Source organism: Papio anubis, chromosome 11 (assembly GCF_008728515.1).
Source record: "Papio anubis isolate 15944 chromosome 11, Panubis1.0, whole genome shotgun sequence".
NCBI lineage: Eukaryota > Metazoa > Chordata > Mammalia > Primates > Cercopithecidae > Papio > Papio anubis.
Window position 1 is genome coordinate 69726416 of NC_044986.1, and position 13928 is coordinate 69740343.

The window sequence follows — 13928 nt, forward strand, 5'->3', positions numbered from 1 at the left end:
TCACTCTCCTGCATTGTTTCTTTACATTTATCATACTTCATAATAGCTGTAAAGAAGCATCATTCCTCATCTTCTTTCAGTATTTGCTTTGTTTTATTGATATAGTAGTTGAGCCTTAGACATGCTAAGTGTTCAATTTAAACAGTTGTAGGTTGGTGGGGCGCGGCGGCTCACGCCTGTAATCCCAGCACTTTGGGAGGCCAAGGCGGGCGGATCACCTGAGGTCGGGAGTTTGAGACCAGACTGACCAACATGGAGAAACCCCGTCTCTACTAAAAATACAAAATTAGCCGGGTGTGGTAGCGCATGCCTGTAATCCCAGCTACTCTGGAGGCTGAGGCAGGAGAATGGCTTGAACCTGGGAGGCGGAGGTTGCTGTGAGCCGAGATCGCACCATTGCGCTCCAGCCTGGGCAACAAGAGCAAAACTCCCATCTCAAAAAAAAAAAAAAGAAAACAGTTGCAGGTGAATATGGATTTGGGCTCTGGGTCTATTCCTTTTGCCATGCTCAGTCCACTAATGTATGTCTTTACCACTAATGTTACCTTGTTGTTTAAAATGTTTTTGAAAGTTTATTATTAAGCCATTATAGCCTGGGAAAATATTTATGATATATTGGTAATGAAAACAAACAGGTTATAAATCATATGTGTAGTGTCACTCTAATTTTGTTTTATGTATATTCTTGCCTATATTAGTGAAAAGGACGAAGAATATTTACTCAAAATATTGTTCAGTTATTAATTAGGTGATGAGATGAGTGATTTTTACTTCTTTACTTATTTTTGGCTATTTCCCATTATAAAATGTTATTTTTAAAAGACCAACAACCCTAAAAATTTTTTAAACACAATTTTTATGCATAATTTTATCACCTTGATGCAAGATGCAATAGACATTTTTATTTCTTGTGGTTTTTCTTTTGGAACCTAGTCTCGCTCTGTTGCCAGGCTGGAGTGCAGTGGTACAATCTTGGCTCAATGCAACTTCTGCCTCCCGGGTTCAAGCCATTCTCCTGCCTCACTCTCCTGAGTAGCTAGTACTACAGGCATGCATCACCATGCCCAGCTAATTTTTGTCTTTTTAGTAGAGACGAGGTTTCATCATGTTGGCCAGGATGGTCTCTATCTCTCGACCTTGTGATCTGCCCGCCTCAGCCTGTCAAAGTACTGGGATTACAGGCGTGAGCCACCACTCCCAGCCAACATTTTTATTTCTATATCTTTTTTTCAATCTGTATTTACTTTGGCTTAGTTATAATCATGATGTACATGTAGTATTATGCTGTATTTTTTCACCTAATATTTTATAAACACTTTTCCACAATATTGATTTTATACAATATTATTGTTAGGATCTTTCTTTCTTTCTTTTCTTTCTTTCTTCTTTCTCTGTCACCCAGGCTGGAGGACAGTGGCACTATCATAGCTCACTGCAGCCTCAAACTCCTGGGCTCAAGCCATCCTTCTGCCTCAGCTTCCTGAGTAGCTGGGACCACAGGTGCATGCCACCACACCCTGCTATTTTTTTTAAGAGGTGGGATCTGGAACTCCTAGCCTCAAGCAGTTCTCCCACCTCAGCCTCCCAATGTGCTGAGGTTATAGGCATGAGCCACTGCACCCAGCCAAAAACCTGCTTTATTTTTTTTTAAAAACAAAAAGCCTGCTAATTGTTAAAACCTATTTACATTACACCGAGTTATTTTCTAATCATTTTGAATGTATATATACTTTCCTTTTATAGTTGTATGATACATGTACATACTATTTTGTGGCCTATTTTTTTCATTTACCGTCATTTCATATAGACATTTACTACCTCCACACTGGTCAATCTGAATGTTATATAATATTTTCCTGTCTTAATATATCATAATTGGATCTTTCCCTTATTATCTGATGCTTGGGTTTTCACGGTTTTGTTTTTTTTTTTTCATTCAATAAATATTTATTGAGCATGGTTGTTTTCCCTGTACTTGGCCTTGGGAATATGGGGTGAGTGAGACTTACATTATTCAATGGTCTAATGAGGGAGATTTTCAAAAGTAAGTACAAAAGGTGACAAGCGCTCTAAGGAAGATGACAAGGTGCTGAAATAGAACATTATCAGGGGGATTCACTTTAGATAGGGATCTCAGGTAAGGTAGACCTGAGACTTGAAGACAGAAGAGCTAGCCATGTGAAGAGTGAGGAAAAGACTTTTCCAGACAGGTAACCAGCAGCATATGCAAAAGCCCAAGGAGGAGAAGAGCTTCATGTTTCCAAGGGAAAGTGTTTGGTGTATTCTTGGAAGTGATAAAAGGTCAGGATGGTTGGATGATGGAAAACCAGGGGGAGGAAAGCACAAATGAGATCAGAGAGGTAGGCGGGACTAGATCATCAGGGCCCTGCAGGCCAAAGAATTTAAACTGTATTCTAATAATTAGATGCCTCATCCGGAAGATTTAGTGTACTGACTATATATTTCCATTAGGTCTCTCTATATTATGATTAGTATCTCTTTATAACTTATAAATGTCATACAGATGTTTCCCATATCCTTGCTTTCCTTTTGGCATTTATAGACTAACAAGTTTTTAAAATATATTCACATGTAACCATCTTACTTTTGATCTTCATTTCTTCACTAGTCAGGATTTTATCTTTAGAAAAATTGAATGTTGGCCGGGCGCGGTGGCTCAAGCCTGTAATCCCAGCACTTTGGGAGGCCGAGACGGGCGGATCACGAGGTCAGGAGATCGAGACCATCCTGGCTAACACGGTGAAACCCTGTCTCTACTAAAAAGTACAAAAAACTAGCCAGGCGAGGTGGCGGGCGCCTGTAGTGCCAGCTACTCCGGAGGCTGAGGCAGGAGAATGGCGTAAACCCGCGAGGCGGAGCTTGCAGTGAGCTGAGATCCGGCCACTGCACTCCAGCCTGGGTGACAGAGCCAGACTCCGTCTCAAAAAAAAAAAAAAAGAAATTAAATGATATAATTTTTACACAGAGAAAGCTCTAGGCCCAAGTGAATTCTCTCATCCATTTGTGGAAGAAATAACATGATGCAAACTTTTTTCCAAAAAGTATAAGGAATGCTTCTCAATTCAGTTTATAATAAGGTCAGCAGAGTCTTGATGCTAAAACCTGAGAAAGACAATGTAATAACAGAAAATTATGAAGTGGGACTTTTAGTATCAGAGTAAGTAGCTTGGCAAATACTCCTCCCCAAAAGCAACAATGAAACTGGATAAAATGCTAAGGTGCAACTATTTAAAGGGTTTGCAAATTGACAAAAAGTATATAATAAATAAAGAAGCAATTATTCATGAAAACCAGTAGAACTTTGGGTTAAGAACAGTGAGAGTCTATTCAACTACAGAGGGACAAGCTGTGAAAATTAGCAGCTTCACTGTTGGAGAAGGCTCAGTAGGTTTGGAGTGAACCTGGAGAGACCCTAGGCCCAACAGCATGTAGGTAACAGTAGTAAACTTGATGGGAAGAACAGTTGCTGAGATAGCTTGAGGTTTTAGTCCTGGCTGGGACAAACAATGGATTGGCAAACTATCCAGGAATTTATTAAGGATATCTGGGAAATAAGACGGTCACAGGAGGCCTTGATAAGCTTTCCATACATCCACGCAGGACTGACCAAGCTATCTACATATCCCTAGCTGACCGTGAGTCAGCTTGCAAGTGCAGAGAAGCAAGAGGGCATCCAGAAACTAAAAGCAGATGCAAAAACTGCTTGAATTTGAACTAAGACAAAATAAACTTTAAAAGAAAAAATACTATTAGAAACAAAGAGGGACATTTTATAATGATAAAAGGGTCAATTCATCAGGAAAATAGAGCAGTTATAAATGTAACATCTAATAACCAAGTCTTAAAGTTCCTGAAGCAAAAAAATAACTGAATGGAAAGGAGAAACACTATAGCAATTATAGCTGGAAACTTTAATACCCCACTCTCAATACTTGTAGACCACCTAGACAAAAAATCAGCAAGGATATTAAATACCTGAACAATACTATCAACCAACCTGACCTAACTCACATCCTACCTAGTGACAGCAGTATAGATACTCTTCAAGCACACATAAAACAAGTTTTTTTAACTATAAAAAGATGTAAATTATACAAGGTATGTTCTCCAACCACCTTGGAATTAAATTATAAATCAACAACATACATTTGGGATATCCTCAAATATTTGGCAATTAAACATCACTCTTCTAAATAACACGGGTTGAAAAAGGAATCTATAAGGGAAATTAGAAAATATTTTGAACTGAATGAAAAGGGAAAAGCAAAATATCAAAATTTATGGGATGCAGCTAGGAGGAAATGAATAGCTTTAAATGCCTACAGAAAAACAGGGAGGTCTCAATAATATAAGTTTCTACCGTAACAAACTAAAGAAAACAAACTAAATCCAAAGCAAAGCAGAAAGAAGGAAATAATACAGATAAGATAAAAATTAATAAAACAAAAAAGAGAAAATAAAGTCAAAAGTTGTTTCTTTGGAAAGAAGTCAGTAAATTGACAAATCTTTAGTTTGTTTGATCAAGAAAGAAGAGAGATTGACATGATCAGGAATGAAAGAGAGGGCATAACTCAACTCTACAGAAAGTACTAAGAGAATTCAGTAAACAACTTAATGCTAACAAATTAGATAACTTAGATGTAATGGACAAATCCCTACAAAGACATAAATTAACAAATTGACTTACACAGAAATTTAAAATTTAGATAGAGCCATACCAATGTAATTGGGTTATTTCTATCTATGTAATTTCTATTTAAATAAACTAAATTAATAATTAAAAAATCTTTCGACTGATCACAGTGGCTCATACCTGTAATCTCAGCACTTTGAGAGGCAAGGAGGGAGGATCACTTGAACCCAGGAGTTCAAGACCAGCCTGAGCAATATAGTGAGACCCCCATCTCTACAAAAACTAAAAAAATTAGCCAAGTATGGTGGCACGTGCCTTTAGTCCCAGCTACTTGTGAGGCTGAGATGGGAGAATCGCTTGAGCCTGGGAGGTCAAGGCTGCAGTGAGCCATGGTCACACCACTGCACTACACTGGGCAACAGAGTGAGTCTGTCTCAACAAACAAACAAACAAAAAATCTTCCCACAAAGAAATCCAGGCACAGATGGGCTAGTAAATTCTATCAAATATTTAAATTCTAGTAAACTCTATCAAATATTTAAAGAAGAAATAATAACAATATTTCAGACTCAGAAAATCAAGGAACATTTTCCAATTCATTCTATGAGACCAGTATTACCCTGATACCAAAACCAGACAAAGACAAGAAAAGAATTCTTTATATAAGAGATTCTAAGGAATAGAAAGAAAAAAAGAAAAATATTAGAACTGATATATGAATTTAACAAGGCCACAAGGTCCAAGGTCAATATGTAAAAATCAGTTTATTTCTATATACACTTAAATATTTAAGAAGAAATAATACCAATCCCTCACAAACTCTTTCAGGAAAGAAAGAACAGTTCCTACCTAATTCATTCTATGAAGCCAGTATGACCTTGATATCAAAGTCAGTCATCACAAGAACACTACAAACCAGATGCCTCTTGAAATTAGACACAAAAACTTTATTAGCCAACCAAATCCAATTACATAAAAGGATTATTTACCCCGACCAAGTGGGTAAATAGGATTTATCCCAGGAATGCACGACTGGTTCAACATTAGAAAAACAACTCTTCATCTGGGTAGACAGACGTTGAAAAAAAGAAAAACAACTAATTTAATACATTATATTAATAGAATAAAGGACAAAAATGACATGATCATCTTAATAGTAACATAGAAAAAACATTTGACAAAATCTAACACCCATTCATAATTAAAAAAACACTCAACATACAAGAAATAAAAGAGAATTTAATCAACCTGAAAGGCTGGGCATCTACAAAAAACTTAGAACTAACGTTATTATATGTAACAGGAAAAGACTGGATACTTTCCCCTTAAGATTTAGAACAAGGTAAGGATGTCCACTCTTGCCACTTCTATTCAGCATTGTATTAGAGGTTCTAGCCAGTGTAAGACAAAGAGGCATTCAAATTGAAGAGGAGGAAATAAAAATGTCTTTATTCACAGATGTCATGATGTAAAAAAAAATCCAGAAAATTTACATTCCCTCCATTACCACCCCCCAAATCTAGTAGAACTAATAAATGAGTTCAGTTAGGTCACAGTATACAAGAGCAATTTACAAAAATATGGTTTTCATACAATGCGATATTTTTCAGCTAGAAAAATGAAAGAGGTTCTGATATATGTTACAACTTGGGTGAACCTTCAAAACATGCTAAGTGAAAGAAGCCAGACATGACACATCACATCTTGTTTGATTCCATTTATATGAATTGCTCAGAAGAGCAATTCCATAGAGACAGAAAGTAGATTATTGGTGGCCAGGGACTGGGCAGAGAGAGGAATGGGGAATGACTGCTAATGGAAACAGTTTCTTTTGAGGGTGATGAAATATTCTAGAATTAAGATATTGGTGATAGTTGCACAACTGCGAATATACTAAAAACACTGAATTTGACAATTTAAAAGGGTGAATTTCATGGTGTGTGAATTCTATCTAAATTTAAAAATTTGTATTTCTACACATTGGCAGTGAACAATCTGAAAATGAAAATTTAAAAATCACAATAGAATAAAAAAGTTCTTAGCAATTAATTTAACAAAAGCAACACAAGACTTGTACATTGGAAATTTCAAAACATTGCTGAGAGAAATTAAAGAAAATCTAAATGAATGAAGAGACTTCCATGTTCATGAATTGGAAGACAGAATAATAATATGGCATTTCTCCCCAAATTAATCTATGTATCAGTGCACTCTCTATCAAAATCCTAGGAGACATTGTTATAGAAATTGATAAGCTAATCCTAAAATGTATATGAAATTGTAAAGGATCCAGATTAGTAAAAAAAAAAAAAAAAATTGAAACAAATAGAAAATTAGAGGACATATACTACCACATCTCAAAACATAATATCAAAACATTAGTCAAAACAGTGTGGGCAGGGCGTGGTAGCTCACGCCTGTAATCCCAGCACTTTGGGAAGCCAAGGCGGGTGGATCACCTGAGGTCAGGAGTTCGAGACCAGCCTAGCCAACATGGCGAAACCATGACTCTATTAAAAACACAAAAATTAGCTGGGCACGGTGGTGCAGGCCTGTAGTCCCAGCTACTCTGGAGGCTGAGGCAGGAGAATCACTTGAACCCAGGAGGCGGAGGTTGCAGTGAGCCAGGATTATGCCACTGCACTCCAGCCTAGGCGATAGAGCAAGACTCCATCTCAAAACAACAACAACAACAAAAATAGTGTGGTACTGACAAAAATATGGTCATATAGTCAATAGAACAGAATTGAGAGTTCAGAAATAAACTCTTACATTTAGGATCCATTGATTTCTGACAAAGGTACAAAGGCAATTCAATAGAGAAAGGATTTCTTTTTCCTAACAAATGTTGCTGGGACAATTGGATGTCCATGTGCAAAAAGATGAATTCACATCATATAAAAATTTTACTCAAAATGAATTATAAACTTAAATATAAGAACAAAAACGGCCGGGCGCAGTGGCTCACGCCTGTAATCCCAGCACTTTGGGAGGCCGAGGCGGGTGGATCACCTGAGGTCAGGAGTTCGAGACCAGCCTGACCAACATGGAGAAACCTCGTCTCTACTAAAAATACAAAATTAGCTGGGCGTGGTGGCGCATGCCTATAATCCCAGCTACTAGGGAGGCTGAGGCAGGAGAATTGCTTGAGCCTGGGAGGTGGAGGTTGTGGTGAGCCGAGATCGTGCCATTGCACTCCAGCCTGGGCAACAAGAGTGAAACTCCGCCTCAAAAAAAAAAAAAAAAAAAAAAAGAACAAAAACTATAAATCGTTTAGAAGAAAATGTATAACCAAATCAAGACCTTGGATTAGGCAACAAGTTCATAAATAGGACACACCAAAAGCATAAGCTATGAAAATGGATAAATTTAACTCCTTCAAAATTTACATATTTTTTGCTTTCACATACCTCATTAAGAAATGGAAGGACACCAGCCTGGCCAAGATGGTGAAGCCCTGTCTCTACTAAAAATACTAAAAATTAGCCAGGTGTGGTGACGGGCACCTATAATCCCAGCTACTCTGGAGGCTGAGGCAGAGAATCGCTTGAACCTGGGAGGTGGAGGTTGCAGTGAGCCAAGATCACACCACTGCACTCCAGCCTGGGTGACAGAGAAAGACTCCATCTCAGAGAAAAAAAAAAAAGAAAGAAAGAAATGAAAGGACAGATCACAGATTGGGAGAGAATATTTCCAATATCTGACTTGTATCCAAAGTATATAAAGAGCTCTTAAAACTGCATATTAAAAAGAAAAAAAGAAAAAAGGCTAGGCACAGTGGCTCATGCCTGTAACCCCAACACTTTGAGAGGCTGAGGCCAGCAGATCATTTGAGCCCAAGCATTTGAGACCAGCCTAAGCAACAAAGTGAGACCCCCATCTCTAAAAAGTAAATAATAAATAAATAGATAAATAAAAAGGAAAAATAAAAGCTGAAATAATGGGCAAAAGACTTGAAAAGACATTCCATGAAAGAAAAATACATAAATGGCCAAGTAGCATGTAGAAAGATGCTCCATATGATGAATTATAGAGAAAATGCAAATAGAAAACTGGGAAGATAGACCACTCCACATTCACAAAAATTGCTAAAATTAAAAAGACTGACCATACCTAGTACCGGAAAGGATGTGGAGCGGGTTTAACGCTCACACATTTCTGATAGGAGTGCTAAATTGTATATCTATCCTATAAAATAGTTTAGTAATTTCTTTAAACATACATTTATTATGTGACAGCAATTTCACTGCTAGGTATTATCCAAGAAAAATGAAAACATGTCTAGAAAAAGACTTGTACATGAATGTTTATATCAACTTTATTCATAACAAACAATATAAACAAATACTGAAAATAACATAAATGTCCCTTAACAGGGGAATGAATAAACAAATTGCAGCATAGTCTTAAAACAAAATACTTTTCAGCAATAGAATGTAATGAATAATTAATATATGCAATAACATGAATGAACCTCAAAAAGATTCTCCTGAATGAAGACAAACACAAAAAAGTGCATCCTGCACAATCCCAATTATATGAAGTTCTAGACCAGACAAAACTAACTTACAGTGATAAAAATAACTCAACATTTTGGAAAACTTCAGCTGCAAAGGAATGTGAGGAGAAATGTTTTATATCTGGAAAGGAATGGTAGTTACTAGGTGAATATTTTGTCAAATCTCATTGTGCTGTACCCTTAAATGTGCGTTTTGCTGCATGTAAATTATTCCTCAGTAAAGTTGATTAAAATTTTAAAGTCCTCAAAGAGTTAAAGGACAAGATAACATCTATTTAAATTATTAGAGGTTTTTAAACAGAGCAGGTAAAGATATTAACTTAACAGGCAAATATGAAGAACCAGTTAAACATCTTCAAAGTGAATAGCATTTGAAATATCTCAACATATAAAGTAAGCTGGACCCAGTGAAGCAGATAGTAGCGAATTGAATGCTAGAACTAAGAAAATCACCTAGAACCGGGGAACTAAAGACAGAATTTGAAGAGTAGTTAGGAGACATGGAGGATGGATTAAGAAACTACAATATATTTCTGACAGAAATTTTAGAGAATAAGAAAGAGGCAGTATTCAAAGAAGTAGTCACTGATTTTTTTTTTTTTTTTTCAGACCTGAAGAAAGATATGTTTGAAAAGCCTATCAGGTGAAAGACAATTTTTTAGAGAGGGGTCTTGCTATATGATCCAGATTGGAACACAATGGCTAGCCACAAGTGCCACCATGGCCCAGTACAACCTCAAACTCTTGGGCTCAAGCAATCCTCCTAACTCTGCTTCCTGATTGATTCACTGGGACTACAGGTGTAGGCCACCATCCCCAGCTTTGGACAAATTAAAAAAAAAAAACTCCCAGATAGATAGATACAATTTTTATTGGGTAGGGGTTGACTTTCATGTTTAGGGTGAAAATACATTATTTTCATCTTATACTTTTAAAAGAAGATACGATTTTTTTCCCACTGGAACACTGGAATGTAAAGGGATGTGTAAATTTAGATGTAGTAGAGGGTAAGCAAGGAATCTGAAAAAATGATCAGATTTGCATTTTGTAACCATCCCTCTGACTGCTTTTTTTTTTTTTTTTTAGAGATGAGGTCTCACTTGGTTACCCAGGCTGGAATGCAGTGGCACAATCATGGCTCACTGCAGCCTCGAACTCCAGGGCTCAAGTAATCCTCCCACCTCAGCCTCCTGAGTTGCTGGGACTATAGACACAGACCACCATGCCTGGCTAGTTTTTTATTTTTGTTAGAGATGGCTGTCTTGTGATGTTGCCCAGGCTGGTCTCAAACTTCTGACCTCAAGTGATCGTCCCCACTTAGCCTCCTGAGTTGCTGAGATTACAGGTGTGAACCTCTATGCCCAGCCCTCTGACTATTCTGGGTTTTTTTGTTTGTTTGTTTGTTTTGAGACAGAGTTTCGCTCTTGTTGCCCAGGCTGGAGTGCAATGACACGATCTTGGCTCACTGCAACCTCTGCCTCCCGGGTTCAAGAGATTCTCCTGCCTCAGCCTCCCAAGTAGCTGGGATTACTGGCATGCGCCATCATGCCCAGCTAATTTTGTATTTTTAGTAGAGGCAGGGTTTCTCCATGTTGGTCAGGCTGGTCTCGCACTCCTGACCTCAGGATCTGCCCACCTCGGCCTCCCAAATTGCTGGGATTACAGGCGTGAGCCATCCCCCATCCCTGACTTTTTTTTTGAGACGGAATTTCGTTCTTGTTGCCCAGGCTGGAGTGCCATGGCGCAATCTGGGCTCACTGCAACCTCTGCCTCCCAGGTTCAGGCGATTCTCCTGCCTCAGCCTCCCGAGTAGCTAGGATTACAGGCGCCTGCCATCACGCCCAGCTAATTATTTGTATTTTTTGTATTTTTGTAATTTTTGTATTTTAGTAGAGACAGGACTTCACCATGTAGGCCAGGCTGGTCTGGAACTTCTGACCTCAGGAGATCCACCCACCTTGGCCTCCCAAAGTGTTGGGATTATAGGTGTGAGCCACTGTGCCTGGCCTGACTATTCTTTTTTTTTTTTTTAATTATACTTTAAGTTCTAGGGTACATATGCACAACGTGGAGGTTTGTTACATATGTATACATGTGCCATGTTGGTGTGCTGCACCCATTAACTCGTCATTTACATTAGGTATATCTCCTAATGCTATCCCTTCCCCCCACCCAAAACAGGAACCGGTGTGTGATGTTCCCCTTCCTGTGTCCAAGTGATCTCATTGTTCAATTCCCACCTATGAGTGAGAACATGCGGTATTTGGTTTTCTGTTCTTGCAATAGTTTGCTGAGAATGATGGTTTCCAGCTGCATCCATGTCCTACAAAGGACAGACTCATCCTTTTTATGACTGCATAGTATTCCATGGTGTATATGTGCCACATTTTCTTAATCCAGGGCCTGACTATTCTTAAAGGGTGGACTACAGAGGGCAAGGACATAACATAAGTTGTCAATTGCCAAGTGAAAGATGCAATATACAGGCCGGGCGCGGTGGCTCAAGCCTGTAATCCCAACTGGGAGGGGAGGCGAGGCGGGCGGATCATGAAGTCAGGAGATGAAGTTATCCTGGCTATTGGTGAAACCCCATCTCTACTAAAAATACAAAAAAAAAACTAGCCCCGGTGAAGTGGCGCCTGTGGTCCCCAGCATCTTGGGAGGCTGAGGCAGGAAGAATATAGGCGTAAACCGGGAGGCAAGGGCAGAGCTGAGATCCGGCCACTGCACTCCAGCCACAGGCTGACAGAGAGCCAGACTCAGTCTCAAAAAAAAAAAAAAAAAAAGATGCAATATACAAAGTAATATACACAGGATTTTCTGTCTACCTTTTCTTAAAAATGGTAGAACCAGGCCAAGTGTGGTGGCTCATGCCTATAATCCCAGCAGTTTAGGAGGCCAAGGCGGGCGGATCATGAGGTCAGGAGATCGAGACCATCTGGCTAACATGGTGAAATTGTATCTCTACTAAAAATGAAAAAAAAAAAAAAAAAAAAAATTAGCCGGGTATGGTGGTGGGTACTCAGGAGGCTGAGGCAGGAGAATGGCGTGAACCTGGGAGGTGGAGCTTGCAGTGAGCAGAGATCGCTCCACTGCACTCCAGCCTGAGCGACAGAGCAAGATTCCATCTCAAAAATAAATAAATAAATAAAAATATATAGAGACTTTTTTTTTTTTTTGAGACACAGTCTCACTCTGTCACCCAGGCTAGAGTGCAGTGGCACAATCTTGGCTTGCTACAGCCTGTACCTCCCAAGTCAAGTGATTCTTGTGCCTTAGCCTCCCAAGTAGCTGGGATTACCTGTGTGTGCCACCACGCCCGGCTAATTTTTGTGTTTTTAGTAGAGACGGGGTTTCACTATGTTGGCCAGGCTGGTCTTGAACTCCTGGCCTCAAGTAATCCACCCATCTCAGTCTCCCAGAGTGCTGGGATTACAGGCCTGAGCTACCATGCCTGGTCTTTTTTTTTTTTTTTTTTTTAAGGCTAGTCAAGTGAAGCAATAGGAGTGGAGAGGAAACAAAGAAATCCGTAAGTGGTTGTGATCAATTAGCTGTAAACACCACTGTACTTGGACCAGCCTAAAAAACAGACATTTATCTAAATTTTCTTTAAATATGAATGGAGAAGATATCTGAAAATTCCAAGATCTGAAAACTCACTAATTTAATTTTTCTTTCATGGAAACACAGCAGTATTTCAAGTAGACTAAACATTTAAACAAAACAAGTCTTACTGCTTTCAATCTTTACAATTTTTAACAGAGAGTGAAGCTCACCTAAATATTTGGGGGGAATATTTTCTTTTAGGAACTTGATCAAAATGCCACTGAAAAAGTCCAGGCAATGTTCACAGCCATTGATGAACTCTTGTATGAGCAGAAGTTGAGTGTGCATACCAAGAGTCTACAAGAAGAGTGCCAACAGTGGACAGCCAGCTTTCCTCACCTCAGGTACTGAAGCCCTCCAGTGGACTTGTATTCATGGATAATACTAAAATTTAAAAAGTAGATTTTTTTTAAAAAAAAGCTTGTATTCTAAAATCTTTCTGAGCATGACTTTAATGAATATAAATAAGGCCATGTGGTATAAAGCCTCAGCTAAGAGAAAACTTAAGTTGGTAGAAGTTTCTTAGAGTTTCCATAACTAACAATATGTGATCCTAATGAAGTAAAACTATTTCTACAACAGCAGCTGAGGTCTAGTATCTGGGTACCAAAAAGCCCTTCTTTTGAACAGGATGGTCAGAAAATGTAACTGTTGTATACAATTAAATTCTTTTTTTTTTTTTTTTTTGAGACGGAGTCTCGCGCTGTGTCACCCAGGCTGGAGTGCAGTGGCGCGATCTCGGCTCACTGCAAGCTCCGCCTCCCAGGTTCACGCCATTCTCCTGCCTCAGCCTCCGAGTAGCTGGGACTACAGGCGCCCGCCACCACGCCCGGCTAGTTTTTTTTTTTTGTATTTTTAGTAGAGATGGGGTTTCACCATGTTAGCCAGGATGGTCTCGATCTCCTGACCTCGTGATCCACCCACCTCGGCCTCCCAAAGTGCTGGGATTACAGGCTTGAGCCACCGCGCCCGGCCTAAATTCTTACATATACTTGAAACTAGACAGAGGCTGTTCAAGAGCTTCCTTCAGAAACTGCAATAGTACCACTAATTGCACATACTTGAAATTTATAAAGCTTCATGTTCTTAAGAATGTAATTCATAGTTTTCACTAATTTGACTGGGCCTTCATCCCATTTTGGCTGATTT

The 13928-nt window shown here is 38.9% G+C and overlaps 1 protein-coding gene across 3 annotated transcripts in view; it reads left to right on the forward strand.

The window, feature by feature from the left end:
* FAM149B1 (family with sequence similarity 149 member B1) overlaps positions 1–13928 on the forward strand; it is a 78405-nt gene that overhangs the window by 11082 nt on the left and 53395 nt on the right. For all 3 annotated transcript variants that reach the window (XM_003903780.2, XM_009214704.1, XM_017962942.3), the window contains exon 4: positions 12981–13123. In XM_003903780.2, the coding sequence (XP_003903829.1) occupies positions 12981–13123 (143 nt within the window). The remainder of the gene's footprint in view (positions 1–12980; positions 13124–13928) is intronic.